Source organism: Falco cherrug, chromosome 9 (genome assembly GCF_023634085.1).
Source record: "Falco cherrug isolate bFalChe1 chromosome 9, bFalChe1.pri, whole genome shotgun sequence".
Classification (NCBI taxonomy): domain Eukaryota; kingdom Metazoa; phylum Chordata; class Aves; order Falconiformes; family Falconidae; genus Falco; species Falco cherrug.
Window position 1 is genome coordinate 6,799,080 of NC_073705.1, and position 27,760 is coordinate 6,826,839.

Below are 27,760 nucleotides of genomic sequence, written 5' to 3' on the forward strand. Positions count from 1 at the left end.
TCCAGAAAATGATGTAATTCCATTTTATTTTATTTTTAAATACTTTCTGGCTTACTAATCAAGCAGCAACCCACCCAGTTTTCCTCTTTTATTATTTTGTTAAACTCTGGCTTCAGGAGAGTTCAACAAATGTTCGTAGTAAATGGATATAATTTCCTAGTTAGCAAACCAGTCATTAAAGAATACCTCTGGTGTACATTATTACAATGATCAATCAATATCAAAGTACTGAGCAAAAAGAGAGGAAAGGAATTCACCAGGACAGCTAACTAAAATCTGGGAAAATAATGTTGATTAAGATGGATTTGAATGACTTCAACACTGAATCTGAGGCACTCTTTTTAACAAATTGTTTTCAGGCTTAATAACATTTATATATACTACACTACACACCTCTCAGGAATATTATTGTGAGTACAGTCAGCTTTTTTTCCATGGCTTTTTCTCAGCATGACTGATTAAATGATTATTTCCATTTTTGTTTGTGCTGACAGAGATGACAAAAAGATTATATTCCTGTAGAGGGAAAGGGTGAGACAAATCCACGAGGACAAATTAGATTTATTGTGAATCAGATTACTTGCTTTGAAATATTATCGTCTAGTAAAAACTTTTAATGCTTTTGGTTTATGTTCAATTGTTTCATCCCAAGCTTTCCAGCAGGTCCGAATGATCCATTCATGCTCATCATCATCTAAAAGGGAGATAAAGAGAACACCAAATATCGCCAGGTCAGATCTGCTCTTTGCATCACTAGGGTCCAGCTCAAACAAGCAATTTTTCCTTTGAGAAATAAATCCATTTTTAGCCACTGGAATCTCTTAGAACACATTTTTGTTTGTTTCTTTAAAGGATTGTGTGCTGTTGTGTGGGAATTTGTCAGGGCAGGGGTACTGGATCTGTGGCAATGACTCTGATTATTTGTCTGTTTGATAAGATTAGCTTGGATGGAATGATGAGATTTACATGTATAGATTTTATTTTTTTTACTTTTTGGCAGGTGGTGTGCAGGAGATATGTTGAAACTATCAGAAATGAAGATACATGTTTTTTAAATACTATGTCTGTGTTGCTTGTCAGTTCATAAAAAGTGAAGGTAAAGAAAAATCTATAGTCAAACCCTAGGTTCTTGTCCTCCAGCTTTTCTTTCAATGCTCTTTTTGAAATGCATGTTATGGCAGGTATTGATAAGCTGATATAGTGGCTGACAGACCTATTTTAGACCATCTTCTGTGTCCCTTGTTAGTATTCACGTCTGTCATATTTAGTCTCAGAGCATAATGACAGTGAGGAAAGAAAAAAATCAAAGACAATGTAGGGAAAAACAACTGTCCAGCAAAGTTTGAATATAAATTTTGTGTATGATTACAAAAAAATAACTTGGTAAATGTTAAATTGTGGCTTCTTAATTCTAAGGATTTAAATAGTCTTGTCTCCAAAAACTGTTCTGCAGTTCTTTTGTGTTTGTGTAGGGGAAAAGAGAACTATGTAGTAGACCAGGAAAAACAAACTTCAAAAAGCCTTGAAAAAAATCAAAGCATTACTTAAAACAATACCTGTGTTTATTTTTATATAAATGAAATATATTAGAGCTGCTTCTTGTGTTTATCACTGTCTTAACAAATTCAGATTAGCTGCTTGTGATGTGTGTTTGTAACCTGCCTCCATCTAAATTTTAAGGGGTTTATAGCAGCCTGAAAAGAATACCTGAAAGAATAGGTGATTGTGAGAAGGATGGAGCTGAGGGGGCTGTAATCCCGGTACCGCGACCATCGCTTGGCATAGCACAAAATCCCATTTATTTACACAGCTGCCCTGCACAGCTGAGGGCCCTGCTTTGGTAGGTCAAAAGAGATCGAGAAAGAAGCGTGTTGCATGTAAGGAGTCAAATCTTCACAGAGATCTTTTGACTGTGGAACTATACCTTTAAGTTAAAGCGACATAGTAGCATTTGAAATGCAACAGTAGGAAGGTCCTGGGAATGAAGTTGGGCTAATCTAAGAAGTGAGAGTTCTCTGAAGGGTATGTGACAAACGGGGTCTGCACAAGTCTTCAGGCTTGGGGGCTTAATCTTCTTGATTGCAGTGGGGTTTGAATCAGGTCAGCTTTGTCTTTCTTTTTTTTCTTCCTTTTGTTTTTTCATGCTAGCCTCCCCTTTTTCTCATCCCTGGCCGTGTGAGTTGAGTGCATGCCCTTGCTTCTCGTAAGGTGCTGCTCACACACAGCTCCATTGGCATCCTAGTAAAAGACGGCTTAGGGAAAGCATGTGCCAAGGCATTTATCCCTTGTCTGAACGGCAGCACTCATCTGCTACCCCTGACAGACGGTGATCAGAAAGGCTGGTGGCTCACAGGAGGTTTTAGCTAAGAGCCTGCGCTCCAGTCTGCTTTTTGCGTACGGTCACTGGTTTCCAGACAAAGTGCTTGCTTGTGCCTACTGACCCTCTCCTCATTTCTCACTCGAGGGTGCTGGCTTGCAAAGCTCAGTTTTGGTGGTGAGCACCCACCTTTGAGCAGCACCCTGGGTCTGTGAATGGGTTGGAGAACACACTTGTGTTGCCATTGTTCCACAGCTCAGCCTGTAGCCTCGCTTTAATGGCTGAAAAATGGTTACCTTTTGGACAGGATAGCTAAGTCCAGCTCTTTCTGTGTTTCACTGACATGATCTCTTTCTTTATTCCCTATGCCTATGAATCCATAGGTCCATAAGGAAATACCCTGTAAATGGCACATATCTGGGTATAAACGCGGAGAAAAAAAATGCTGAAAAATATGTTAAAAGGGAAATTAAAAAGATGAGCTTGCTTAAAGACCACGCAATCTGTACAGAGGCAGAGATTCCACTGAGGGCTGCAGCAGGAATGCAAATGTGGTCCTTAAGCTTTCTTAAAAACAACAACAAAGCCATAATCAATGTGCTGGCTTTTGTTCTATGCACTAGGTGTTCCAGCATGGTAATGATGTGATCACGTGAGCCTCGGCTATAACAGATACTGTCCAGCCTGGGTAGCTCTGTGATTTTAATTGGAATCGCCTTAACTAAAAAAAATAATAATAATAATTTATCAGAGCTTGTAGTAATTGCAAGAAAATGAAACTTGGTCTATTTCTGCCGCGGTGAAGGAATAAACAAAACTTACATATGCTATACATCACTACTATTTACCTCTTATTTGTGTACAGTTATAAGTGGCTCACCTGACTACTAGAAATAATCAGCCTGCGTTCCTAGTGAGAAATCTACAGCACTCACTTAGCTGAGCATCAAGGGTATAAGCACCAAGAAAGGCAGATGCTAGCTTGGCTTCATAGAACAGGTTTCCAACATATCCTTGGTTTGTCTAGATTGTTTCCTTCTGCACTCTGGGTTTTCATGGTCTCCTAGGGAAGCATGCAGGGCTGGTTGCCCTGAAGATTTTAGCCTCCCCGGACCCATTCCAAAATGTCTTGGTTCATGCAGTGATCTGATCCCATGCAAATTAAATACGTGTTCATAAGCTCTGCTTAACTTGTATGTAATCCTAATCAGATGTAAAAACTGAATGAGCTATATGAATTTCAACTTTGTATATGAAAAGGAAAAACAGATGTAATGACTAAATGTGTATTCCAAAAAATAACCGAAAGCAAATCCCCAGAACTGCCATCCGACCCAGCATACCATGCTACTGGTCCTTGGTCTAGGTAAGGGGAAATGAAAGAATTGATCCAGCACTGGGAGAAGAACCACAAACCCAGAGATAAGAATGGCTCCAGGGCTAGCTATGTGAGAAGAGGAAATATTAGAATGTAAAGAGTTAAGCTATGGTAAAACATACTTTTGCTACACTAAAGAAGACTGGTTGATAATTACTGTAGTTTTAGGGCTATTTGAATCAGTGCAGCTGCAACCTCTTCAGTAGTAACCCCTGAAACAAGACAAACTGGGTTTATTGTACTGAACAAGTCTTAAAGCTCCTCCCTGATTGTTAGTAATTGGCAGCAATGGACTTAACAGCCTCTTGACTACCCTTTTTACACTCTACCTGACTGTGCAGCTAACAATTTAAATCACAGATGCCGATCCTTCTTTGTGGCAGCTGCTTGTTAACTACACGTTCCTCTTTTTCTGTCACTGGCTGCTTCCATAACCCTGCAACACCAGGGTTAGATTGGAGAATCACATTTCATCAATATTTAAAATGGAATTAAACCTTGAAGTTTGATTAATGCTACCAGATAGTGAGTTGTAATTACTATTTTGCAAATTGCAATTGTTTGAATATGTTAATATGATTGTCTAAGCACATCTTCACCTTCAGAAGTAATTTTCCCTTTAAAAAAGATTTGAAAAAAATACAAACTCTTTAATCAGTGGTAAATTATCACCCTGTGCACAATTAGGTAGTATGGGGTTCTTCATGTTGTGTGCTGAATTTTCTGTCAGTATATTTATCTTTAAAAGTTTATCCATTTTTTTAGATTTTCCTCAGTAGAATAAACATTCATGGAACAGACTTTGCTGAAACAGGACTAACCATGTTGATATTCGAAGGTAAAGAAAAAAAGCTTTGTCTGAAAATTTTATTGCAATCTGGTGCATCCCTGTTCAGTTAGTAAATGTTAACAAGTTATTTTTTCCAAAATTAGTGAAATATAATGATTATTATCATGTCATATCATTGAAATCTTGAAACAGAGAGAGATTAGTGAGAGATCTTAATGGGTGAGCTGTTAGCACATATGACCAATTATTCTGAATTATTTTCTTGTGTCTTGATCAAAAATAAGGTAATTTTTCTAGTGCCCACAAAATGTATTTTGAATATTGTGCGTCAGATCCTCAGCCAGCCCAAACTGGGATTGCTTCTCTTTTATTTTTGTAATTAATTCAGGCTGTTTTCATTAAGCAGGCAGAGGCAAATGGAGCCAACCCTGGTAGTCACCTGCACGACTGATCCCCAGAAACAGCATCTGCCCACAGTAGATAATTAACCAGGGGTGCAAGTCCTACTGGTCTACTGTTGGACACTGTCTACACAGTCAACAAGTCAGTTTGGATACAGTCGTCTTAGGCAAATCAGACCCACTTAAATCTGTTGGTCGTACTGTGCTCCTGTAAGTAATCCATTTCAAAATTAGTTCTTCTCAACATATACTGCTTTGCAACGTTCTTCCTGGTTTTGGGGAAGCTTTAGGGGAAGCTCCAAATGCCAGCAAAGTTCAAACAGGTGTCTGTCAAAAATGCTGTTAGGTGTATTCCACGGTGAGCTCAAACTGCAGCCAACTCAAATCAGTGGATTTCTGCTCAGCATCTCTGCAAAATGAAACCACTTGTCTAATTTTCAATGCTCAGTCTAAAAGTAGTGGCAGAAGAGACTTCCCCAACTACATGCTCCAGATTTATCTCTCAAATAGGATTAGAAACAGCTGAAAATTCAGGGTGGGCTTGCTTCAGGGTGCTTCCAAGGGATGACTTGAAAATACACTGTAATTTAGGTGCATTTAATCATCATACATTAAATGCATATTGCAAAGTTTGGAATTACTTTTTTCTAACTATCGCATTTCTGTGTTACTTATGGAAACCTCAGCTGTGAGAGACTTCTTAGGACTCTGCATGCTTAGGTGTCTGCCATGATGCAGAGTGGAGAATGTCAGCAAACAGCAGTATTGTCGTGTAGGCTTCCGGCTTTGCCCTCTTCACCAATGCTTTCCCAGGAAACCACCTAGAGGTGTGCAGGAAGATGTACTGCATTGAAATTAGAATACTTAGTGGCTTACACAGGGGAAGAAGCTACATTGTTCACCTCAAAAACCTTTTCTGACTCTGTGTTAGGTCTTCATATGGCACTTCGTAGTTGTATGTGTTCCTGGTATCTTAAAGACTTTGTCAGCACTGGAGGCCTCATGCACCAATGCACTCCAAAATTCAGATCCTTGGTTCCCTCCTCTGCCCAAAGGCAAGCTGAGACCAGGCACGAGCGGGCATTATTCCTTCGCTTTACTCTGTTAAAGGCCACGCAAGCAAGGAGGGAAGTAGATGTGCCCTGGTGTGTGCCCACATCAGAGGCTCACAGCTCCAGCGTACTCGCGGACACAGCCATGTGCTAAGAGCAGCTTGCCATGACTAGGGCTTGTAAGAGGGTCTGTTTACAACAGACAATCCTTGACCAAGAGCTGAGTTTCCTCTGTTTGCATGGGGCCAAGCCCACACAGACCATTGTAAACAACAATATCATTTAATTCTTTCGCATGCCTGACTCCTCCCATCACCCGCAGTGCAGTTTATCATGTTCTTCCACTACACAATTACAATCACATGTTGATAGCATCTCAGCCATGGATTCTGCCTGGCACACCCCTTTCATTTCCACTGCCTGCTCTGGGTCCCTAGCACCACTTTCCTTACTGCACCTGACCCCACCAACATCAAGGCTGGCAAGAAAATGGAAAATATGTTTTCAATTAACCTTTGCTTCCACCCACAAATTCTCACCCTTCCATTTACTTTTAATTACTGTAATTCCAAAATGGCCCTCAAATGAACTTTCCACCTCTTGTAAAACTTGTTTTCACGCAAACTGTATAGTTGAATATAGGTGCCTATAAGACTTGTGTATAACCTATTTAACGGAGTTACAATAGGATGGCTAGCACACAAAGTTGTTATTCTTGGCATGCCACTATTTGGAACTGAAACTTCCACAGTTTTCAAAATGATAAGTATTCGAAGACCAGGAAACCACAAGGAACAATGTATCTGCAAAAGCTACAGCTACTGAAATTACTGTAGTAACTTACATCACAATGCATATATTAATATTATCAGTGTTGGCTATAGTCTTGAATTTGAATCATGTTGGTTCATAATCTATTTTACTGAATGGAAGGTATTTTATATTAAAACTTGTAAGCCAAATTTAATCTAAAAATATTTTCTTGGTTACATGAATTAGAAATCTCCAGCTACCTCTGTCACCTGAGCAGCCTTTGACACTGAGAAAGCCGCAATAAGTATGCCTTTCTCCATGGCATTCAAAATGTGCCTGATCTTAACACACTCCTATATAGAAGATCTGAAAAGAGCATATGATGGGTTGGACAATTAGTCCAATATTTAAAAAAGTGTTTAGGGCAGAGGCAGAATAGACATGAAACTACCCTTAGATGCCTGGGATCTTCTCCTTACATTAAAACACGACTCAATTTCCTTCTGTCATCTTCACTTGAATACTCATTCATTTGCCTTGCCCACGCAGCAGTCCCCAGTTTGTTACTTGCTTATGTTCTGCCTTTCCTCCTTCTAAGATTTTTCTGCTCAACTGATTTATTTGTTAAGCATTGGAGATCATTTAGGTCCAAACCTCTCAGATCGGGACAAAAGCCATCTAACTAAAAAATGGGAAGAGATAGATGGGTGATACTAGGAGATCCAGATGAAAGAGCTCCAATACAATTTCTAACCTCCCTCTTAATGTAATATTTTCCAAATCTTCTAACTATTATAGAAGCAGTGAGTCTGGAAAGCAAGTATCAGAAAACTTGAATGGAGGCAAAAAACCTGTGTCCGGGACGAGAGACATAAGTATATCAGAGATGGAGGAGATGAGACCAAAAGGTGAATTTGTACAGACCTGTGTAGAGCCTCGTGGGCAAAGAAAACAGCTGAGTGCATGGCAGAGAGAGAAAATATTTTTTGTAGTGTTGTTTTGGAGGAATATGAATCAAAGAGGCCAGAAAGAGGAGTTAGCAGTAAAAATGACAGGCCCTCCAGCTGTTGCAAGAAAAGCAAAGGGCTACTCACATTTGTATGCTCTACTTGTGTAAATGCAGAGTAGTATTGGTTCTCTGTTTTACAAAGCCCTGTTTTCAGAAATAAGTTTGCCAGCCAAAGTAAAGAGAAAAAGATCAATGGATTGCAATAAATGGCATTTAACATAAAAATGAGTAAAATTTACAATTCAGTTAACTTGTTAAATGTCAAAAAATCAGCAAACAATAGACACAATTTGTTTTGTTCAGAGCCCAGAGGTAGAGACCAAATCCTCTAAATTAATTTCTGCAAAAGCTGTTTTTTTTTTCCAAACAGGTCTGGATCCTATTCGTTGTAGAATATACTGATTACCAACTATTTTTAAGAGCTTTACACAAACATTATTTCTTTTGTTGTGTGAAATGCAGAATCAGCCATCTGGCAAATGCCCCAGAGCTAAAATCTTTTACATGACATATAATTCAAAATGATTAAATATACAACAGAAAATAGCTATAGCATTGCACTTAAAATAGCATGAACTTTTACTGCCGATCAAAACTGATTTCTTTAGCTTAACAAGTATCCAAAGAACAATTATTTGAAGAGCTTTTAAGAGTTTCAATATGTAGGAACTAAACCTCATCTAAATTCAGTATCTTAAGTCAAATAAAAAGGAAACAAATGTACAAAAGATTAAATGGTCCTGCGTTATAAGTAGACATTTAAATCTATGGGAAGCTAAATTCATGTGAACAAAAATACTATATTCCCTCTGTATGTGTATTGCTGGGGCTTTCCTCTCCATCGCTAAGGGCATCTGCCAAAACAACTCTTACATTCTTAGGCAATGACTAGGGACTAGCCTGGAATCAGACTGTTCATCCACTCCCTCCATCATCAGAATGGGCAATTTCAAAGAAGAACAGGGAATAAAGCTCTGTGCTTGATCCCTAAGTGCAGTCAATCTTTTTTCCTGCACCACAGTCAACTTTAAGTTAAACTTGCTGTCTTTCTTCCAGAAATACTCCAGGCCTGAAAAATTGCCAGCTCCTCATCCCACACCCAATTCTCCAGTAGTTTATGAGAAAGAGCACGCAAACATCTGCATGTATTTGGGGTACATGAGGGTAGGTACAGAAATATTACTCTGCGTAATTATTGAGTGGTTATGGCTCTGCTTCTCAACTACATTTTTCAGACAAGTCAAAGTCTACATTTCCCAAAAAGTTCTTGGAGCAAGTCAGATCAGAGTTGTAAGACAAAAAAGGTCTAAATGTAGGAGATCTATCGCATGGATTTTTGCATACTTGGATAAACCTGAAATGGATGAACGCATTGCTGTCAACCTTCCAAAAATTTTTTCTTCTAAATTCTTTCAGACCGAACATGAGAACCTTCATCCCAAGGTAACAATGTGAGGAAACTTTAAGTTTGTAATTAGTAAGGCTTAGAATTAAAATGGCTTTGCACTCTTGCCTGTGGAGTTGGGTCAGCCTCACAACCAAGGAACCTCAGATGTTCTAACCCAGACTTTTCTAAACTGTAATAAAATAATGTTCTTGAATCTTGACCTTTTCAAGCTCATAATGATTCCTCGAGCAGCAGGATTTTTCCTGCTGCTTTTTCAAGACTTTCAGACTTGTAGAAATCCTAAGCTGATTGCTGGCTGGTTTGGGATTGCTGCAACACCAAAACCCCTCCTCTTAGTAAGACACTTGTCCTGGTTTTCTGGGCCTAACCCTGCTCTTAATAACATACATTTTAATTCAGTTACCTGACTGAGTTTTTAGTGTAAAGGCAGGCTTTGTGCCTTCCTGGTCTTGATGTTATATGAAGAGATGTATATATTTCAGGTAATACTGCAGTATAGAAAGGTATCCTATGCACCATACACATACTAATTAAACCTGGAGATGGAATATGAAAGTAGTAGCGCAAATATTCTCATATTACAAAGAGCAAAAGCATGTTTTTCATTATTTAATGCATCCTTGGGAGAACCACAGGAGAAACAAGGCAATTTTCATCAGAATTATCTTTGCTTTTTATCAAGAGAGGTGACCCAGGCAATGTCCTATCATCGTTTCCATCTCGGTATAACAAAATGTCTATTTTTGATGGTATTTTCTTTTTGAAAGCTGTGGGCTTCTCCAATATTTGGTGGTCCTAAAGCCTGAATGTCACAGCTTTCCTGTACCTCCCTGCTTTGCATTAAACATAACAACATGCATTTTCTACTTTTCACTGAAAAACTGGGAAATATTCCCATCTTTCTATTGACCAAACTCTATTACAAAGGTGCCAGAAGTCCTATTTCTGGGAAAAAAAGGGGAAAAAGTAATACTCTTAGTTGAAACAGGAGTCTAGTCCCAGTATCTATTCAAAATAAACAGTGTATCTTCTTACAAATGAGCATTCCCCTTCTTATTTATGTGTCCAATTTTACGTACTTCGCAATACTGGAAAAAAGAAAAGATTGAAGAACATATGGAGAATCAAGAGAAATTTGAGCATCCCCGAGGAAACAGAGGTTTAGGGACAGAGTAATAACTGCAAGATTGTAATGAGAATTTGGAAAACTTTGCTAGATAAAAACGTATAACAAAACTGTTGCTGTCATTTCATTCCCTGGGCCTGATTATGTTTTCATGATGGGCCTTTGCACTGCTCTAACAGTAAGAACTCTTTAAGTAAACGAGTATCAGACCTCCACGTTATTGAAATGCAAAGCTTGCCAAATTTAACAGGATCTCTGCAGTACTCTACATCCACTCGTCTTGACAAAGAAGTGGTGGAAGCAAACTTGATAGTTTCAAATGGCATCTATTTTCTTCTTTTCTGGAAAGGTACCTGGATGCTGCCAGTCTGGAGTGCCAAGGCTGTATGCTTCCTTGCCTTCTTTCACAAACAGCCGAGAAACAATCAGAAATTGCTTCATAATAGGCCCAGGGTGAAAGGTGAGAACTGGAGTATTCTGAAAGCCTGCTGCCAGACCCGAGGAAGATAGTGTCATTTTGGTAAACCTGTCAAGCTGTTGTAAGAACTTCCTGAATGCTTCCTACCATCTGCTTTTGATGCTTTCAAGACTTGGCTGGAAGCCTGGAGGTTTTCCTGCTCCTTCCTGCCCACCCTATAATGGAGTAATTCTGGATCTGTTCCCTGTCCTCCCAGCCTCTTCCTCAGTTTCTTCTGCTTACAGCTGGGGTTTTTTTCTTTTTTCTTTTTTTTTTTTTCTTTACTGCAGTGGCCTTGTGCCCTGAATCATCTCTCCTGGGGCGGTAAGAGTTCCTCTGATGTTGAACAAGTGCCGGGTTTTTCAATTGTGTTCATGTTCTTGAGAGGAAGGGTCTGGCCTACATGACACATTCCTTCTTCACACTCACATCAACAAGTTTAACTTTGTGTACAGGGCTCTCAATGGAACAGCCACACAAAGCACATCTCTGATGACTCCATCAGACTGCACGCTGCACTGGTCTGGTTAGTGAATATTGATTGATATAATTTGTAGGGTTTGAGATAAATGTCATAAAGGACAATGAGTTCAAAGAACAGATTAAAAAACAATAAATTGAATTCCAAGGCGTTCCCTCCTGTACTAATCTGTGTAGGTTCCTGTGTTTTTGGAAAGCATGTTGCTTATCTTCCTCATCAGTAGGCCCACCGCATTCCAGTATTTTGGATCAATGCCATTTGTAATAATCTAGATCAGTTTTTATTCAACGTTTATAAAACAGGCCATGTATCATAGGGTATATTTTATAGCAGATGGTATCTCCAATTCATTTAACCCTCCCTTCACTTCCCTCCTCCAATATCACAGTGCATACTTATAAAAGCTCTTGAAAGTAGAACTGAGCAGAATTTTTTTTCAACAAATAGTAAATCTGCTGAAAAATGGAGTTTCAAAGCAACAAAACTGTTAAGCTGTGGCACATTGAAAATGAAATGTTCTTTCTTCTAGAAAAACCAGGTTTTGAAATTTGGACATTTTTTGAGGAAAAAAATGGGGTGGGTGGTTGCTTTCAAAAATAATTTTCATTGAAAAAAAATCTGCACTAAAAAGGTTAAATAGTCAGAACACAAAGCATTTGTTTCAGGTCAGGTTAGATTTTTTGAATTATCCCAGTGTCAACTATCTGGGGATCTTCTGTGTGTTTTTTAGCTTGAAAAGTTTCTCCTTTGGCTTGATGAGAACTGATTTTCCCTAAGGCTTATAAATTTGGGGACTTATCTATGAGACCCAGTATTTGCCAGACTCAAAGCACAGCTCTCCAAGGTGACAAGAAAGTTCCTTGTTCAGCAAGGGCTATTTAAACATAGCCCTAAGACTCATTTCAATAAAATGGGCTATTCTAACATGCAGAGATAAGCACATACTTAAGCACTTTGCTGATTCACAACACAGAGTTTAGTAGCTTTCAGGATCAATGATGTACACCTTACAACCACTCCCATACTTGAGATCATAATGGAAGAGATTGAAGGTTTTTCTGAGATTAACATACCAAATGGTAATAAAATATATTTATTCCTATCTGCTTGGGAATACTTCATTATAATTTTGCAAAATATTATTTATACAACCCTGGGGATACATAAATCGCTGATAAAAATAAACAAGTAGAAAATATTTTAGCTTAGTAATAACAGAACCAAATCATGGATTTTTAAAAATGTTTTAGCTTTAATCACACATCCTAGAAGATATGACAAATAAACTCATCTTAGTTTACCTTGTAGAAGAAGTTAATGATACCTGAGTTTGTACTCAACAATAACTTAGGTTTCAGGATTATAGAGTCCATTACCACAGTCGTAACAACAGTCCGGGATTTTTTTGTGAGGATCCAGATTTGTAAGCTGAGAAATGCCTAAAGGAAAAAAAAAAGGTTTTCTTTAATTTGGCTTTTTTTTTTTATTTGTGCCTTTGATCAAGAAAACTAAAAAATATTACTCTCTATGGCATTTGCTATAAAAACAATGCAGTTACCTTACCATAAATTTTATAAACATTTTGTCAATTTTGTAGATGGAGAAATTAAAAATGGAAAAATGCATGCACAAAAAGTGTACAATAAAAATGTCACTTTGATTTCCTCAGTCATGGTCCTGTGATTCAACCCACTAAGCTGTGATTCACCCCACTAAGCTAACGTTACAAATATGCCCCCAAACTCCAAAAATGGGGCCAGGAGAGTCTTGCTGGCCTCATAGAACTACATGTCATCACTAAAATATTCAGTGTATAATGAAGAGTAGTTTATGTATTACATTACGTATTTTAGTCACTTGTTCCTTCCACCTTTTGACTACAGACTGTCGCGACGGAGGGAAGACACAGTCACTCAATATGAGTGATCAGCAGACTTCGTTTATTGTACCTTACAGTCACCTTTTATGCCTTCTTATAATTAGCTCATACATATTACAAAAGTTAAGCTCATTATTGGTTAGTTGCCTAAATACCAAGCCCACCCCTAGTTTCTCTTCTGTAGTTTTCTGTTCCCACCTGCAACATTCTTTTCCCACCAAAATCTTCCTGTTATTGTGTAACAAGGACAGCCAAAGACAGTGTATTTTGCTTTACTTCAGATAAGCTGAGAGCGATGTGCATTTTTGTCCAGCCAGCTGGACTATGTCTATGTGACCCTTTTCAGCTAGTCAGTTATCCACAACAGACAAGTTATAGTATTATAAAAGTATTTAGCAAAAATATAGACTGGACACAAATGTTTATTTTGCAATCTGCTAAAAAGCTCATGGGGCAGACATTCAAACTTTATTTGATGTCCTGGATGTAAACTAATTGCTTTTGCTCAGCTTCTCTATATTAAAAGCACACTGCTAATGCAGTGAAGGTGAAATGTATAAAAGGGTTAATCAGGATATCAAAAGCTGTAGATAACAAAGGCCTGTCCTGCAGGTCATCACTCCAGAAGAGACCACACTGAGGACGCAATGCTGCACGCTGTGCTACACTGCGCTGGTGGAAGGTGGTGTCAGCATTCTTCTGGCAGCGTCGTATGGTCAGGTCCTGAAATTAGCCAGAGCAGTTCTGCTCCATGTTAGTCATGTAGCTGAATTAATCTTTCTTAAGCAAAGTTGTTAGTATAATTCCTTCCAGACTCTTAGGATCGCAAACGCAGTTCAGTACCTGGTGTTTTAAGACCAGAACAGATTTCTGTATAAAATCTTCTGTCGTAGCCATCACAGTAATGCCATTTTTTATCTTTGTATTCAAGACCATCTGCAAAAGTGTATTTCCCCTGCAAAACATGTTCAAGCACAGAGTTAATAAACATGATGGATGGATTGAGTACAAACAAGGCTAGCATTGCCGCTGCCAGAACCGCGCGTTAGCTGAGTGGAGTGAGTGCGTGGTGCAGCTCGGGTCCAAGTAGTGTTGGGAACAGTGTCTGCGGGATGCCCAGCCTCGAGCAGTGAGCTCCCCTTGCACATCAGGGTGTGAGATGCCACCTCACGTAGCCTTCCCCTCACACATTGGGGTGCAAGATGCCACCTCATGTAGCCTTCCTCTCACACACTGCGGTGCAAGTTGCCACCTCGAGCACTCAAGCAGCCCTCCCCTCACACACTGGGGTGCAAGATGCCACCTCGAGCACTCAAGCAGCCCTCCCCTCACACACTGGGGTGCAAGATGCCACCTCGAGCACTCAAGCAGCCCTCCCCTCACACACTGGGGTGCAAGATGCCGCTGAGGGGATGAAAGATTGGCTTGGCTCACAAATCCACATCTTTCACCCCAGCGCTTCCCCTACAGCATGGCCTCCAGGCAAGGCCGCTCCGCAGCGGCAGAGGCCCCTGGGGTGAGCTCCCCCGCCCGGGGTACCTGCGTGGGCACCCCGCGGTGCCAGACCGCCCGGTATCTGCCGCCGTTGGGGAAGAGCAGCTCTCCCTCACCGTCGAACATCCCGTCCCTCAGCGCTCCCCGGTACTCGGTGCCCGTCGGCAGCGTGTAGGAGCCCTGTCCCTCCATCCTGGAAGGGATAGGGCGGTCAGGCGGGGGGCGGCGGGCAGCCCCGCGCCCCCGCGCCCCGCCGGGCCCACCTGCCGCGCACGGTGCCCCCGCAGTACCGGCCGCCCAACGCCTCCATGGCGGCCCGGCCCGGCCCGACGGCGCGGCCGCGTCACCATGGCAACGCCTGCGCCCGCCGCCTGCGCGCCTGCGCGCTCCCGCCCCCTGCCGGCGGCGCCTGCGCGATGGCGGGCGGGCGCTGAGGGGAGCTCAAGGAGAGCGGCGGCGCCATGCCCGGCTCCCTGCAGGTGCCCTCCCTGGAGGAGCTCGACGTGCAGGAGGTGAGTGAGCGGCCGCCGCCGCCGAGCCCTCTCCCCGCGGGGCAGCGCGGCGGGCCGGGGCCGGGGCCGAGGCGGCCGCCCCCATCGCCGCTCTGCCCCCGCTGTAGGTGCGAGTCAGCTCGGCCGTTCTGAAGGCCGCGGCCCACCACTACGGCGCGCAGTGCGACCGCCCCAACAAGGAGTTCATGCTATGCCGCTGGGAGGAGAAGGACCCGCGGAGGTGCCTGCGGGAGGGCCGCCAGGTCAACCAGTGCGCCCTCGACTTCTTCAGGTGAGCGGGGCCCGGCAGGCCCGGCCGCCCGAGGGTGGCGGTGTCGGGGGAGCTGCGGGCCCGGCTGTGCGGTGTGCTGCCAGGCACTGGGTTTAAGTAAAAACGCCGTCGTGGCCTTTGAAGTCTTTATTCTTGCTTCTTAAACTTTTAACTCTTGGGGATTGAGGCCGTGGCCGTTTGGCTTTGTTTATTTATATGTGAATTTATCCTTTTGCAGGAAGCTCTATGGCTTCTGTCCCAGAGCGAGAGGCCTAGGCCTTTGTCATGTTAGTAAAGGAGCGCAGGGAGGTGGAAGGCTTGCAGCTGCACCTTGCGACTTACTGTGAAGTGCAGGAAACAAACCCAAACTTTGTGTTTGTTGTCTGCCGTCTCTGTTTCATGGGCAACCTATTGTGAAAGCTTGAGTAGATACACCATTGACCTCTTCTGACCAAAAATGCAGGTCCAAGGTGTGTGCCAGTATCATGTTCTCAAGTTATTAGTAAAAGGCCAAGTTTGATTAGCTCAAAGCATGCCCACTTCCAGTCTAGCAGCTACTAATGAGAAGCCTCTGTTCTAAGAATGTCTTCTTGAGCTTAAGGTATCAAATTAATTTGGAAGCATTAGAGTGTTGTATAATGTAGGATAATTTATTTGGCAAAACAGGGATCTCATATGGAGGAGTTCTGTACATCTACCTAGTAAGAATACCTTCCACATATTAGTTAAGTTATTGCTATCCTTATGTAGCTACAATGACACAATTTTTACTGGTGTTGGTATCGAGTTCTGTTTAAAGACGCTTCAAATACTAAGTTTTCTGAAGACTTTAAATGTTCCTGAGAACTTAAAACTACAAAAAACACTTTATCACAAGTTGAGGTTTGAATGAGTAAGAGAGAAAAGCATTAAAATTGAAACACTTACTAATGATTTTCTGTCTGTGATCTCTTACAGGAAGGTTAAGATGCACTGTGCAGAGCCATTTACTGAGTACTGGACGTGCATTGACTACACCAACTTACAGGAGCTCCGCCGATGCAGAAAGCAGCAGGCAGTATTTGATAACTGTGTGCTGGAGAAGTTGGGTTGGGTGAGACCTGATCTGGGAGAGCTCTCTAAGGTAACTTCATAACGTTTTGATCAGATTGCCAGATTCTTCTCTCCCTTTTTATGGATGTTTTGTCCAGACCAGGTCTCAAACCCTTTTCCTGGCCAGAAGACGATTCATGAACTCAGCACTGGAACCTTGTGGACTTAACAGAAGTCAGGATCCTCTCAGCATTCTCCAGGGTTGCTATCCCAGGAGACCTGCACTTTTCTTACACAATGATGCTTAGCCTTACTTTTTGCTTTTCCTGGCACAGAGACCTTTCCTTTAGGAGTGAAGATCACACACATGTAAAACTACTCTGTAGTTATGAGTGAAATTCCCCTCCCCTCTTTTTTTTGTTTGTTTTTTAGTAGTACTGTAGAGATAGGAGCTCTTATCAGATCAACAACGTGTGCCTTTTGGTACTTCATGGTAGTTCTTCCTTTGAGTTCTGTCTGAAATCTCGCTTTTCTGTTAAATGCTGTGAGAAGTTGTGTAATTTTTTCTTTCTTCTCTCCAGGTTACGAAAGTGAAGACAGACCGTCCTATACCTGAGAATCCCTATCACTCTAGACCTAGACCAGAGCCAAATCCACCCATTGAAGGAGAGCTGAAGCCTTCTCAATTTGGCAGTAGGCTCTTTTTCTGGTCCTGGTAAAGTGGGCAGACTGCTGTGACTGAAGTGGAAAGATACACTGAATGTACATTGTCCAGTGCGCACTGGACATAACTTTAATCATTAAAGACTCCCAAAATGTTACATGGCTTAGTAGACTTCTTTAAACATATTCACACATCATGGCAACTAAGAAAATGTATCTCCCTGTTTTACATGGCGCTCTGTGCAGTTGTGTAGCCCTTAGGACCCTCTCAGCACTTGCCATGTTAGTTGTTTGATAGTAACTACTGGGCTTGTCCAAGATGTATATAACTGTAGCTTGAGTCTTTAACTGCTGCTTATTGAGAATCACTTGCCGCTTTGATCAAGGAAGCCTTGAGAACAAAGAAGTTGTTAATGTCTTCCCTTAGTTTTGCAACTGATAATTATGCTTTTTTTTTTCCAAGGGGCTCCTATATAGGTTTAACCTAAAATCTATCTCGGAGTAAGGGTTTCATGGAATCTGTGGCTTTTGCTAGGTATGAGGTCAGTACTGTTTCTGCAATAAAGATCCTTGTTCTACTTGCCAGCTACTCATTCCGTGTGCAGCTAGGTTTAGTGGCTTCCATTTTTTTACATTTTTATTGGGGGAACGCAAGCTACTTCATTAGAAAAATCACACTAAATTTTCAACAACTTTAAGGAAAAATGACCTCCTAAAGGATCTTCTTGTCCCATTAAGCAGTGTAACACGGTGAAGTGGCCTGTCTTCTGTCTCAAGGACCTGACTTGCAGGGTTTGGGGCAAATCCTTCCCACTGTTTCACTGATACTCTTTTTGACAGAGAAGTAAATCAACTTTCTTTATCTTTTCTATAATAAAAGTGCTGTGTTTCTTAGGAAGTAGATCTGCTCTTTTGTCCACTTCTACCCAATAGCAAGAACCTTATTACAAAAGTCAGAAAATATTACATGGACTTTTTTTTTCACAAAGCCACGTGTAGTTCAGCATGTTACAGGGCCAGGCTGTGTAGTGTGAACCAAAGCAAAGACGAATAGTGCTTTTCTCCTTGAGTAGCTGACTGTTACTAGGATGTGAAGAGTCACCATCTCCTTGTTTGGGGTAGGATTAAAATGTAATGGGTCTGTAGCTGCAGTGTATGTTTCTGATCCACAGAGCCAGAGGGAAAATTGTGTAACGTTTATCTAAAAATAGCTCATGCACTGTGTGGCTTGTGGGCTCTTGATACTTTCTGCTTGGGTGTGTTGACTGAAGCTCGGGGCAGGTGCTATGGCATACGTGTTTGTGTTTTAATGTACATATCATACTGTATTAGCAGATCCTTGTCTGGATTTGTGAGATGGTGTGCACCTTTGCAGTTTCTCCTTGCAGATCACTGCCAGCATTTTGGAGCAGCCACGTACTGCTGAAGGATAACCCCTTTTCTGCAGAGACTGAAATTAGGACAAGCTTGAGGTCTAATTACATTCAGCTGAGTGAGTGAAATGAGGTTTGGCCAAGCAAAGGATAAATTGTTCTGGGACGTTAGCACGTGTCACGTCTGATCTTTTGTTGCTGAACCACTCCAATAGTTAGGCAACCTTGCAGAAACACTTTTTAGATATTACTTACCATGTTTTGCTAATAACTATTGTCAGCACAATGTATGAAACCACTGCACTGCTGAACATCTGCTTTTGAATAAACAGGCACGGGCATTCCAGTAGTCAGCCCCTAATCATAATTAAAGAGTATTTTCCCTATTAATTTTTTTCTGAAAAGAATGACATGCATAAATCGGGGTGCAATTTTTCTTAAGCAGTCTTTTATGAACCCCACCCTTAAGTTGGCTAATACTGTAGGCAAAAAGAATAGTGATTTATGCTGCAGCCTCAAAGGTTTAAGATTGTTCATCTGTTCATCTCCTACCTCTTGGGTCAGAGGTGGTTGATCCAGTAATGATACACTTGCCACATTTAAAAGTAAGAATTAACTGTCTGCTTGCCTAGATTTCCTAGATTCGGTTTCAAGCGGGAGTGGGCAGGTGAATGTACAAAAGAGAACAGCAGAGGGGGACAATGAAGTGATGACGTCAAGTAGAATTGAGCTGTACTGTGAGCACTTATTTCCTTAACCTCTCTGAGGTAATTGCTGCTTGTCTTTACCTCTTAGCTGAATCTCTGCAAAAGAGTGCTGCCAGGGGTCTGTTTCTTGGCACTTTGGGCAGTGCCTGTGTGGAGCCATTTCTGTTCAAAATGGTTGCGTGGCTTTACTTGAACATAGTGCCCCCTTCGGAGCTGTAATGTTTTCTGGGAAACTTTAGAAAGTGAATGTCAAGATTGAGTAAAGACCATGAAAGTATTTTTGAGGAATATGTCTTGACATTTTTTTGGCAAATGAAGAGCAGACGCATACAGATTCAACATAGATATTTTACTGGCGATGTGAGAAGTGTTATTTGTAATGTTGTAGGCTCTTAGCTCTGCCAGAGCTTCTAATCGCGTATGTCAAACTAACAAAATCTAAAGCCAGTGTCGTAGCTTGCCACACCAATGGGGTTAGATTAGGCAGACCCTGCCCTCAGATTATGCCCTTTCAGATTATGGATGGGGAGAGTAACAACCTAGTGTAATTTCTCGTCTCAGTAAGGTGAGAGTGTGCATTTCTGGTGTAGCAGAATTGTGTGGTACTAGTACAACAGCATCCTTCTCAAGGGAAAGTCCCTGTGCAAGACATCTGGCAGTTTGACATGCCCTGGTCTCAAATGATTTTGTTTAACTCCCAAGGCAAAAGGGTTGGAGGTGTACTGTTAGCCAGAAAGGCCAGGAGGCCACCAGCAGCTCTCGCTGCTCACAGCCACCAAATCTGAGGAAGTGGCAGGAAGTAATTGGTTTTATTTAGTAATCTTGTTAGTTTTGTAATTCTGTTGCATGTCATGTTATACATATTATCATCCTTGCTATAAAATACACTTCTAGGAGTCAGTTCAGGTGGAACTAGACTTTTGAGCATTTGTAAGTTGAGATTGGCTAGGGCAAAACCCATTCATGTACTCCTCTTCCTCTGCCTTCAATTGCAATGTAGTTCTAGAATGGATAAATAAGATAATTTTCCCCACCCTGATTCGTAAGAGAAGAAAAACCTGCATTTTATACCAAGGTTTCATAATTTTAAAGAACCTTCGCCTTCAGAGCAAGGGTACTCCTATAAAACTAGAGAAGAAATTTGGAGCTCAGGATAACTTTGTAAAATCCTTTTGAAAGCTTGCTGTGTACTCTTGTACTGGAAGAGTTTTGAAACTAGAATCCATTTGGGTATTAATAGGAGATTTAAGACTCCCTCTTGTGGCTGCATTAAGCTGATTTTGGGCAGCTGTGTGAAGATACTGGCATCATGAAAGTCCAAAGGCTACTTCAGTATTGGTAATAGAAACCTGATTAGGTCTTTTGTCTTTGCTACGAAATTCACTTGAAAATTGTCTCAACTTGATTTTTGCTACAGCTCTTGAATTGAGTTTGAAGTGGGAAGAGGAAGAAAAATGGTTTGAAAATGTTCCGATCACCTCAATCATGTTTGCTGTGGCTTGAGGAAGTTAATGTAGAGCCAAAGGAGATGGGAGGTGGTTGGGAAATCCTGATGCGGATTGTATTTGCTTCTCTGCAGAAAGGGTGTCCCTGGTGCTGAGGAGAACAGGATGGTTCCGAACCTGTGGGACCAGTGCCAGCAGTGTGTGACAGGCAAACATGGGAGGCAGGTTAACTGCAATATTTAACTTCATGTAAAAGCACATTATTTCTCTTTATTAGGAATAGATGTGGCCTTACCAAATGGTCTTAATAATGCAACCCTGGGCTTCTGTTAATAATTTTATGGTTATGGTTTTTCGTGTGAGCCCTTTGAGCTGGGTGGGGACTTAATCTGAATCTAAGTCACCTTCTTCACAGTTGAGTGTGTACAAATAGTATTTTGGCAAAGGGAGATGATCTGAGAAAATACAGAACAGCAAACCAGAAGCAAAAAGTCTGTAGTGTTATTTTGGATATTAAAGCAGTAAATCGGCCCGCAAGCAGAAGCAGATGTGGAAAGGGGGGTGGCTCCCAGACCCCAGAGGCAGGTCAGCAGCACAGCTCACTTGGCGGTGCAGGGGTTATTCCCAGTTTTGGTTTCTCCACTCACTTACACATGCTGCAAAAGCTTTTGTAAGCCTAATGCATGCATGGGTGCAGGTTCCTCTTGCGTGTGATGTGAGAGCAATGCAGCAAGAGCAGGCAAGGAGGAGAGCTGCATTGCCTGTGTGCTCCGAGTCTGCCTGGCTGGTTGAGAGCTGCACCAGGCTGTCACAGGGCTGGGACAGAAGCAGAAGCTGCTGGGACATGAAGAGCTTTGCTGTACCTGTCTGGATCCAGGAATAAGGGCCCAAAGAAAAGAAATGAGAGCATTTCATAAGGTAAAAGCTCTTATATCTTGCTGACATCCCAACCATCTCGCCATCGCTCCTGCCCTCGCTGCCTGTGAAATAGCTTAGATCACGTTTGTCTGTTGCAGATGCCTGAACAAAAGGATTCCAACCTGCGTGTTCCTGTGCTCTTGGCTGGGCTGGCAAATGCAGATGGTTCAAGTGAGTGTTTCATTCACGCTGTGTTCTGCAGCACAAAATGGCGAACAGCTTTTGCTGTTTTGATAGGGTTTAAATTAATTTCTCCCTTCTCACCAGGGGAAATGAGGGCTGGGAAGAACAGCCATGCCTGTTGCTTTGTTAAGCTTGGCTTTGGCTCCAGTTCTGGCACCAAGAAAGGAAATACAGGGAAGGGGAGCTTTGTAAAAGAGCTATGGGTCTGCTCCCGAGTTGATAGGTTAAACCGTACAAAACAGTGACTCTGAGGTATTGCTCTAATATTTGTAAAATCAGCATGGCAGTTCTGTTAAGGGCTATGAGTCACCCTGAGGGTGGTTCTGCTCTTTGTAAGGAGCAGCACAGCCTTCTGCTTCCATGCAAACGGGAGCGAGAATTTTAATGGAGTCAGAATTGCCCCTTGGTTAGAGCACCGTCTGACCTCTGCTTTGTTCTCACTGCTGCCCGTTTACAGCTGCGTGGAGAGTGGAACCTGACCCATCGTTGCCTGGGAGAAAAGGACTGGATGGAGCCCTTAAACGTGAGTCACATCAGTTGTGACTCTCTCACCCCCTGCCAGCCCTCCTGTCCCCAGCCCACAGCTCCCTCCAGACTGCTGCGTTTGAGCTCTGCCCAGCTGCTCCTGCGGGACGCGGTCAGGTGTGGCCCGACTTGGCTTTCGTTTTCAGGAAGCGGGTGACAGCAGGGCTGACCCTGGCCATGTGCACGCAGCGGGAGGCTCTGCCTGTCCCCAGGCGCGGCCTCAGGCGCTCGTGGCAAGCCTGCGCTCCAGGCTAAACAGAGGAAGGTGAGGGTCAGCAGCAGAGAGCTCTGCCCAAGGCTCAGGAAGCACATTTTGGCAGAGGAAAGAAATACAATACAAGCAGGGAGGGAAACTCAGCTTCCATCCAACCCCCTCCAAGAAGCTTTTGGCTCCCTACAGCTGCTGGAGTCTTTACTATCAGTTATTTGGCTCTTTATTTTTACAGGCTTTCATGTGTTTGTTTTCTGTCTTTTACACCAGCACGTTGCAGAGGGGAAAGAGTGGAGCAGTACGCGGGAGTAGCAGGGACCAGAGGGTAGAGCCCTGCACTAGGGGACAGGCAACCTGGCTTCCCTTTCCTGCCTGTCACTATCTTATTGTGTGGCCTTGGGGCATGTCACTTCCCTCGCTGCCCTGGCTCCTCTGTGCAGTGGGGTGGTTCCACCCAACAGAGCACTCCCTGCTTGTTTATTCATCTTTGTCCTTGTGAAGTGCCTTAGGAGGAGGCTTAGGGGAAGCTCTGCGTGGCCGTGGTGGGCACAGACCCATCGCTCAAGGGGAGCCACAGCCCAGCGCTGTTCTCCTTCCCCAGAGCAAGCAGTGGGAGCCACGCATGGCGAGGGGGTGCAGTGGGCAGAGGAGTCCCACCAGCACTTTCCTCTACAGGCTCTGCCTGTTCTGCCTTCCGTAAGCACGCCGGCAGGCAGGCAGCCCTGTCATCGGGAGGGCAGTTGGAGATCTTACTGTCTGAAGGATGGAAGATGACAAGTGTTTCTGAGCAGTCTTGAAAGGGGAGGTTTAGTTTGGGTATTAGGAAAAATTTCTTCACTGAAAGAGCTGTCAAGCATTGGCACAGGCTGCCCAGGGAGGTGGTGCAGTCACCATCCCTGGAGGTGTTTAAAAACCGCATAGATGCAGCGCCTGGGGACATGGTTTAGTGGTGGGCTTGGCAGTGCTGGGTTAACAGTTGGACTTGATGATCTTAAAGGTCTTTTCTAACCTAAATGATTCTGTGATCCTGTGATTCCCAATTCTGACCACCACAGGGGTCTCCTGCAACTTTCAGAGATCGTGAGGGCAACACCCTGCTTTCAGCCCTGAGCCGTTCTTTGCAGCGGTGGCAGTGCAACATATTGAAACGTATGCAAGGAGCAAGGGAGGTGCGTATAGGAGTGAAAGGCCCCAAAACACATGTAGCAGCAGTACACAGTGCTTGTGCTTGCAAACCCCGCTCTGCTCCCCATCATCACTTGCTTGGAGCCTTTGTTTCTTCATGAGTGAAACCAGTTGTGAGATGTTGTGTTCAGGGCATGACATAATCCGAGTATGGGACTCCACTGGAGGAATCCTTTTGAAGATTTACTAGTCTGTCTAATTACAATAAAACTATGAGGATGCTGCACTCCAAATGATTAACAGTTAATAAGTGGAGGTTTCTGCTTTCTTGTACTTTTTGCTAGGAAAACCCCCAGCAATTCTGGCTATATCAGTGGCCATTCCTTTAGGAAGGAGGTTGGTCAAAGGCACGGTAACACATTTGCACAAAGCCACTGTCCATCTCTGTGTTGCTGGTAGCAGATAATTTGATTAAAAATATAAGTCACTTCCTTGTTCCTTTCTCTGTATGTTGCCTTTCTGTGTTTCTTTCAGCTTGAGCAGCGACAATAGCTTGCAGGATTTATTTGCTGTTTGTTGACATTTTCACTTTCTGATGCGCATCCTTATGTTACCCTGTGGAGTTCAGCTTGTGTCAGCCGCAGAGGGGTAGTCTGACGAAAGGCAGCATCAGCTGGAAATGCCCCTTCCACCCTTGTTCTCTCCCAAAATACCCATATTAACAATGCACTTAAAAAGTCTGAATTTGAATATCTACTTCCATATGTAGTCCTGTTTAGCTGTTATTGTCCTTTAGCTGGTATTTATTTGCCATCCATTCCAGCATCTTTATCCTGTTTTTGAGAGGATGTGTCGTTGCATGTCGTCTGTAGTGAGTCTGAAGTGTCTCATTCTCTGCTGCATACAAGTCTGTTACATCTCAGTGTTCCTGCTGACCTGTAGCTGCCTCCCGTGCACTGCCATCCCATCTCCCGTCTTGTTAATTTGCAAGGGCTGCCCTGGAGCTGTAGCTGGGGTCACACAGGTTGGTATCACACCTATAGCTTTAGCATCCACGGTTTGTAGCTGTGAAATGCTGTGTACCAAATAGAAGCTGTGAGGGGTAGATGTATAGCCATGGGGAAGTGATGCAAGGGGAGCATCTGAGCTAAGTTGAAAGCTGGTGGGAGGAGGTGGCAGCTTGACACCCCCGAGACTCTGAAGCCGTGGAGAACCTCGGTGACTTCAAACCCCCTCCTGGGGTTTCTTTCAGCCATCGCAGGCCAACTGCCCCATGGATCTATGGGGGAGAAAGGCCAAGCGCTGCAAGTGCTGCTGGAGCCCCGTGTCCACCTGTCTCCAACATTTCCAGAGTAAGAGCAGCTCCCGAGGAGCAACCAGAGCTACTGGGTGCTGGCCCCGGGCCGAGCTCGTTGGCGGGATGTGGGTGGCTGGGCCCTGGTGTGGCAGGGAAAGTGCTGTCGGAACAAAACTGAATTGAAGTGATTCTTTTCCTCTCCCCCTGGCCTGTGAGGAAATCTTTTTCCATTTACAATAAAACATGGTTCTTAATAGTGCTGAAGTGTTCTACGTATTTTAAATAAACATGAGTGGATTTGAGCCCAGGAGGACATGAAAGAATGCGGCATTTGCGGGGTACCGGCCCAGCACACATGTCAGCAATTTGGCTGCCTTGTGTACTTTGGCTTTTAAAAAAGCATTTAAAAGTAAACAAATGAAGGAAAATCTGGCAGCTGGATTTCAAAGTAAATTGCTTTCAGCTGATATACCCCATTTCCAGCTTGCTTGGGTAGTATCAAGCCATACATATCCAGCGAGAAGAGTGAGCGGCCAAGGAGAAGAGTGGGGGCGGGAGAGAGAACAAAAGCAGGGAAGTTCTGCGGATTTAATTCTTCCACTTCCTTCCTTTGCACCAAACCCTCCCTGCCTGTCACTGCCCTTGTGTCAGACAGGCAGGTTAATGCTTCAGACAGCAAACTATGCCCATCTTCTCGTGGCCCCTGTTCTGTCAGGCTCTGCTTCCCTTCCATCAGGCCTGGAGCAGGGACGGGATGGGATGGGATGGGATGGGATGGGAGTAGTATCCATGGGATGGTGTTAGTTGGCAGAGCTGAGCCTTATGCTCAGCTGTGACCTGCAGCAGTGCTTGAGCTGCACCATCAAACCCTCATCCCTGCTACAGCCCCACGGAGCATGGGAAGAGCTCTGTCTCATTGCCCCATGGAGGACGTGGCTCCCACGTTTGGCAACCCAAACCCCACAGACGGGTGGGATGAATCTGCTCCTTGAGGGGTCCACGCAGGCGTGGGCTGGGGCGCTGCTTCCCCAGGGCTGCCAGCCTGGGGAGGGCATCACCCCCGCCGCCGGTGGAGGGAAGCGGAGCTGGAAATGGCAGAGATAACACGGTCACCAGAGGAGTGCGGGCTGCGGTGCCTCCGGAAGGGCCTGGTGCATCCCCCGCAGGAGGAGGCTCAGCACATGCTGACAGATAATAACGAGGTCCCTGGCTGGACAAAGAGGGGAGGTTGCTGAGGTCACGCTTTGGCTCAGCTTTGGGCTCCTTCTGCTTTGACTCGCATTTCCTCAAGTTTATAAAACTTTCTGCGGGTTGGTTCAGTGGAAAGGGCAGAGGAAACTGGTGGGTCTTAAATCCTGGCGGCACGGGGCCAGGGCAGGGCTGCTCTGAGCCCCCGGCAGACCCTGCACGCATGGGGCTGTGAGGGTGCCTACTGCTAGCTCGGGGCCAGGGCAGCAGCCACCACGTGTCCCTTCGGGGTGCCCGGTGGTGACATGGGCTCTTGCCGTGGCACAGCAGCGCCTGGGGGTGTGATGCTGCGGGCAGGGCTGCCCTGGCTTCAGCACCCCTGCCGCACCCAATGGTGCTGAGCAGAGTGTGGAAAGCCCTGGGGTGCCCTTGGTGCAAGCACGGTGGCTTGTGGCCCTGTGGGACGGTGCAGACAGCAAGTGGCACCTGCCTACTTGCACGGGGAGCTGTAGTGTCCGCCCGTTCTTTTGGGAACTGAGGCCGTGCTGCAGGTGACGCCATGCCCACAGCACGCCGTGGTGCCCCCCTGGTGCTGCGGTGCCCCTCGAGCACCCATGAGCTGGGGAGGGAGGCAGGCAGGCAGCAGCAAAGGGGACAGTGTCCCTGCACAGGGCTTGACTCCTCACACCTTGCTGCCAGAGCTGGCTTCGCTCTGTGCTTGCGGCTGTGCCGTGCTCCGTGCAAGGGAGCAGTTGGTTGCAATGATCCCCTCTTGTGGCTTTTCTCCTCCCTGTAACTCAGCACATGAGGTCCCTTTCCTGGCACAGGACTAAACCTCTCGGCTCCTGGCAGCGCAGAGGTGCTGCCAGCTGTAACCTGCAACGCAAAACCTTCTGGGTGAGCAGCGTGGAAGGCAGAAGGCAGCCAGGGCTCAGCCAGCATCCTCGGCACATGATGCCGCTATTGAAGCCAGCGAGGCTGGCTGCACCCGCGCTCCGGCACGGCTCTCATTATCCCTTGGCACAGGAGTCCCCTGGCAGTGGTGTCGGGAGCTGGCAGCACCCACACGCACCTGCAGGCACCAACAAGCTCACCGGCAATTTCTTGGCTCTCACTAACATGATGAAAAGTAATTTTTTGGGCTCTTTCCCCTCTGCCACCCACATGGGCTCCAGGACCCTGCCCTGGCTGGTGCGTGCACTCAGGGCAGCTTCTCCCTTCCTGGAAAGGCAGCCCACCCCCCTGCAAAACACGCAGAGGAGAGGCCACAGGACATAACACAGAAGAATCTCTGTTTCAAGAAAGGCAGTTGGCTCCCAGCTGCTCCCTGTGGGTAGCAGACAGGGCTGCTGAGCTCTGCTGCAGCTTGGGAGGCATGCCCGCACCCTCTGAGTCCCACCAGCACTTAATCACTGCCTGGATGTTATTCTTGAGGATAGTTGGAGATGTCCCTGCTCACTGCAGGGGAGGTTGGACTAGGTGACCTCGAAAAGCCCTTCCAACACAAACTATTCTATGAAGCAGCCGAGCACCACCACCACCACCACCACCCCCCACGAGCCGCAGGGCTCAGGGTGTCCCCACGCTGGGAGCGGCTGCCCCACAGCTGCGCCGGCCCTGGGAAACGCAGTGCCCGCACGGCATGTGCTCCCCGGGCACCGCTGTGCTTTGCCTCCTTCGCACGGGGTTCATGCTCTCCCTGCCCAGCTTTTGCTGCCTGCTCTGGTTGCTGCACGCGGAGGTGAGCATCTTTGCATCCTCCATGCTAGAGGGTTGTGTTTGGTCC

General features: G+C 44.5%; 2 protein-coding genes across 4 annotated transcripts; one reads left to right on the forward strand and one right to left on the reverse strand.

Moving 5' to 3' along the window:
• Positions 1–117: 117 nt before the first annotated feature.
• Positions 118–14,906, reverse strand: MORN5 (MORN repeat containing 5). 2 transcript variants are annotated; one of them, XM_055720826.1, is made up of 5 exons: positions 14,809–14,906; positions 14,591–14,738; positions 13,895–14,006; positions 12,474–12,611; positions 118–694 (listed from the first exon to the last, which is right to left on the reverse strand). In XM_055720826.1, the coding sequence occupies exons 1-4, from the start codon at positions 14,853–14,855 to the stop codon at positions 12,520–12,522; spliced, it is 399 nt and encodes a 132-aa protein (XP_055576801.1). In that variant the 5' UTR covers positions 14,856–14,906; the 3' UTR covers positions 118–694; positions 12,474–12,519. The 2 variants fall into 2 exon arrangements, with proteins under 2 accessions (XP_055576801.1, XP_055576802.1); XM_055720827.1 differs by lacking the exon at positions 118–694 and having other exon boundaries at positions 12,405–12,611.
• Positions 14,868–17,160, forward strand: NDUFA8 (NADH:ubiquinone oxidoreductase subunit A8). 2 transcript variants are annotated; one of them, XM_055720824.1, is made up of 4 exons: positions 14,904–15,057; positions 15,165–15,328; positions 16,265–16,430; positions 16,921–17,160. In XM_055720824.1, the coding sequence occupies exons 1-4, from the start codon at positions 15,007–15,009 to the stop codon at positions 17,056–17,058; spliced, it is 519 nt and encodes a 172-aa protein (XP_055576799.1). In that variant the 5' UTR covers positions 14,904–15,006; the 3' UTR covers positions 17,059–17,160. The 2 variants fall into 2 exon arrangements, with proteins under 2 accessions (XP_055576800.1, XP_055576799.1); XM_055720825.1 differs by lacking the exon at positions 15,165–15,328 and having other exon boundaries at positions 14,868–15,057.
• Positions 17,161–27,760: the final 10,600 nt, after the last annotated feature.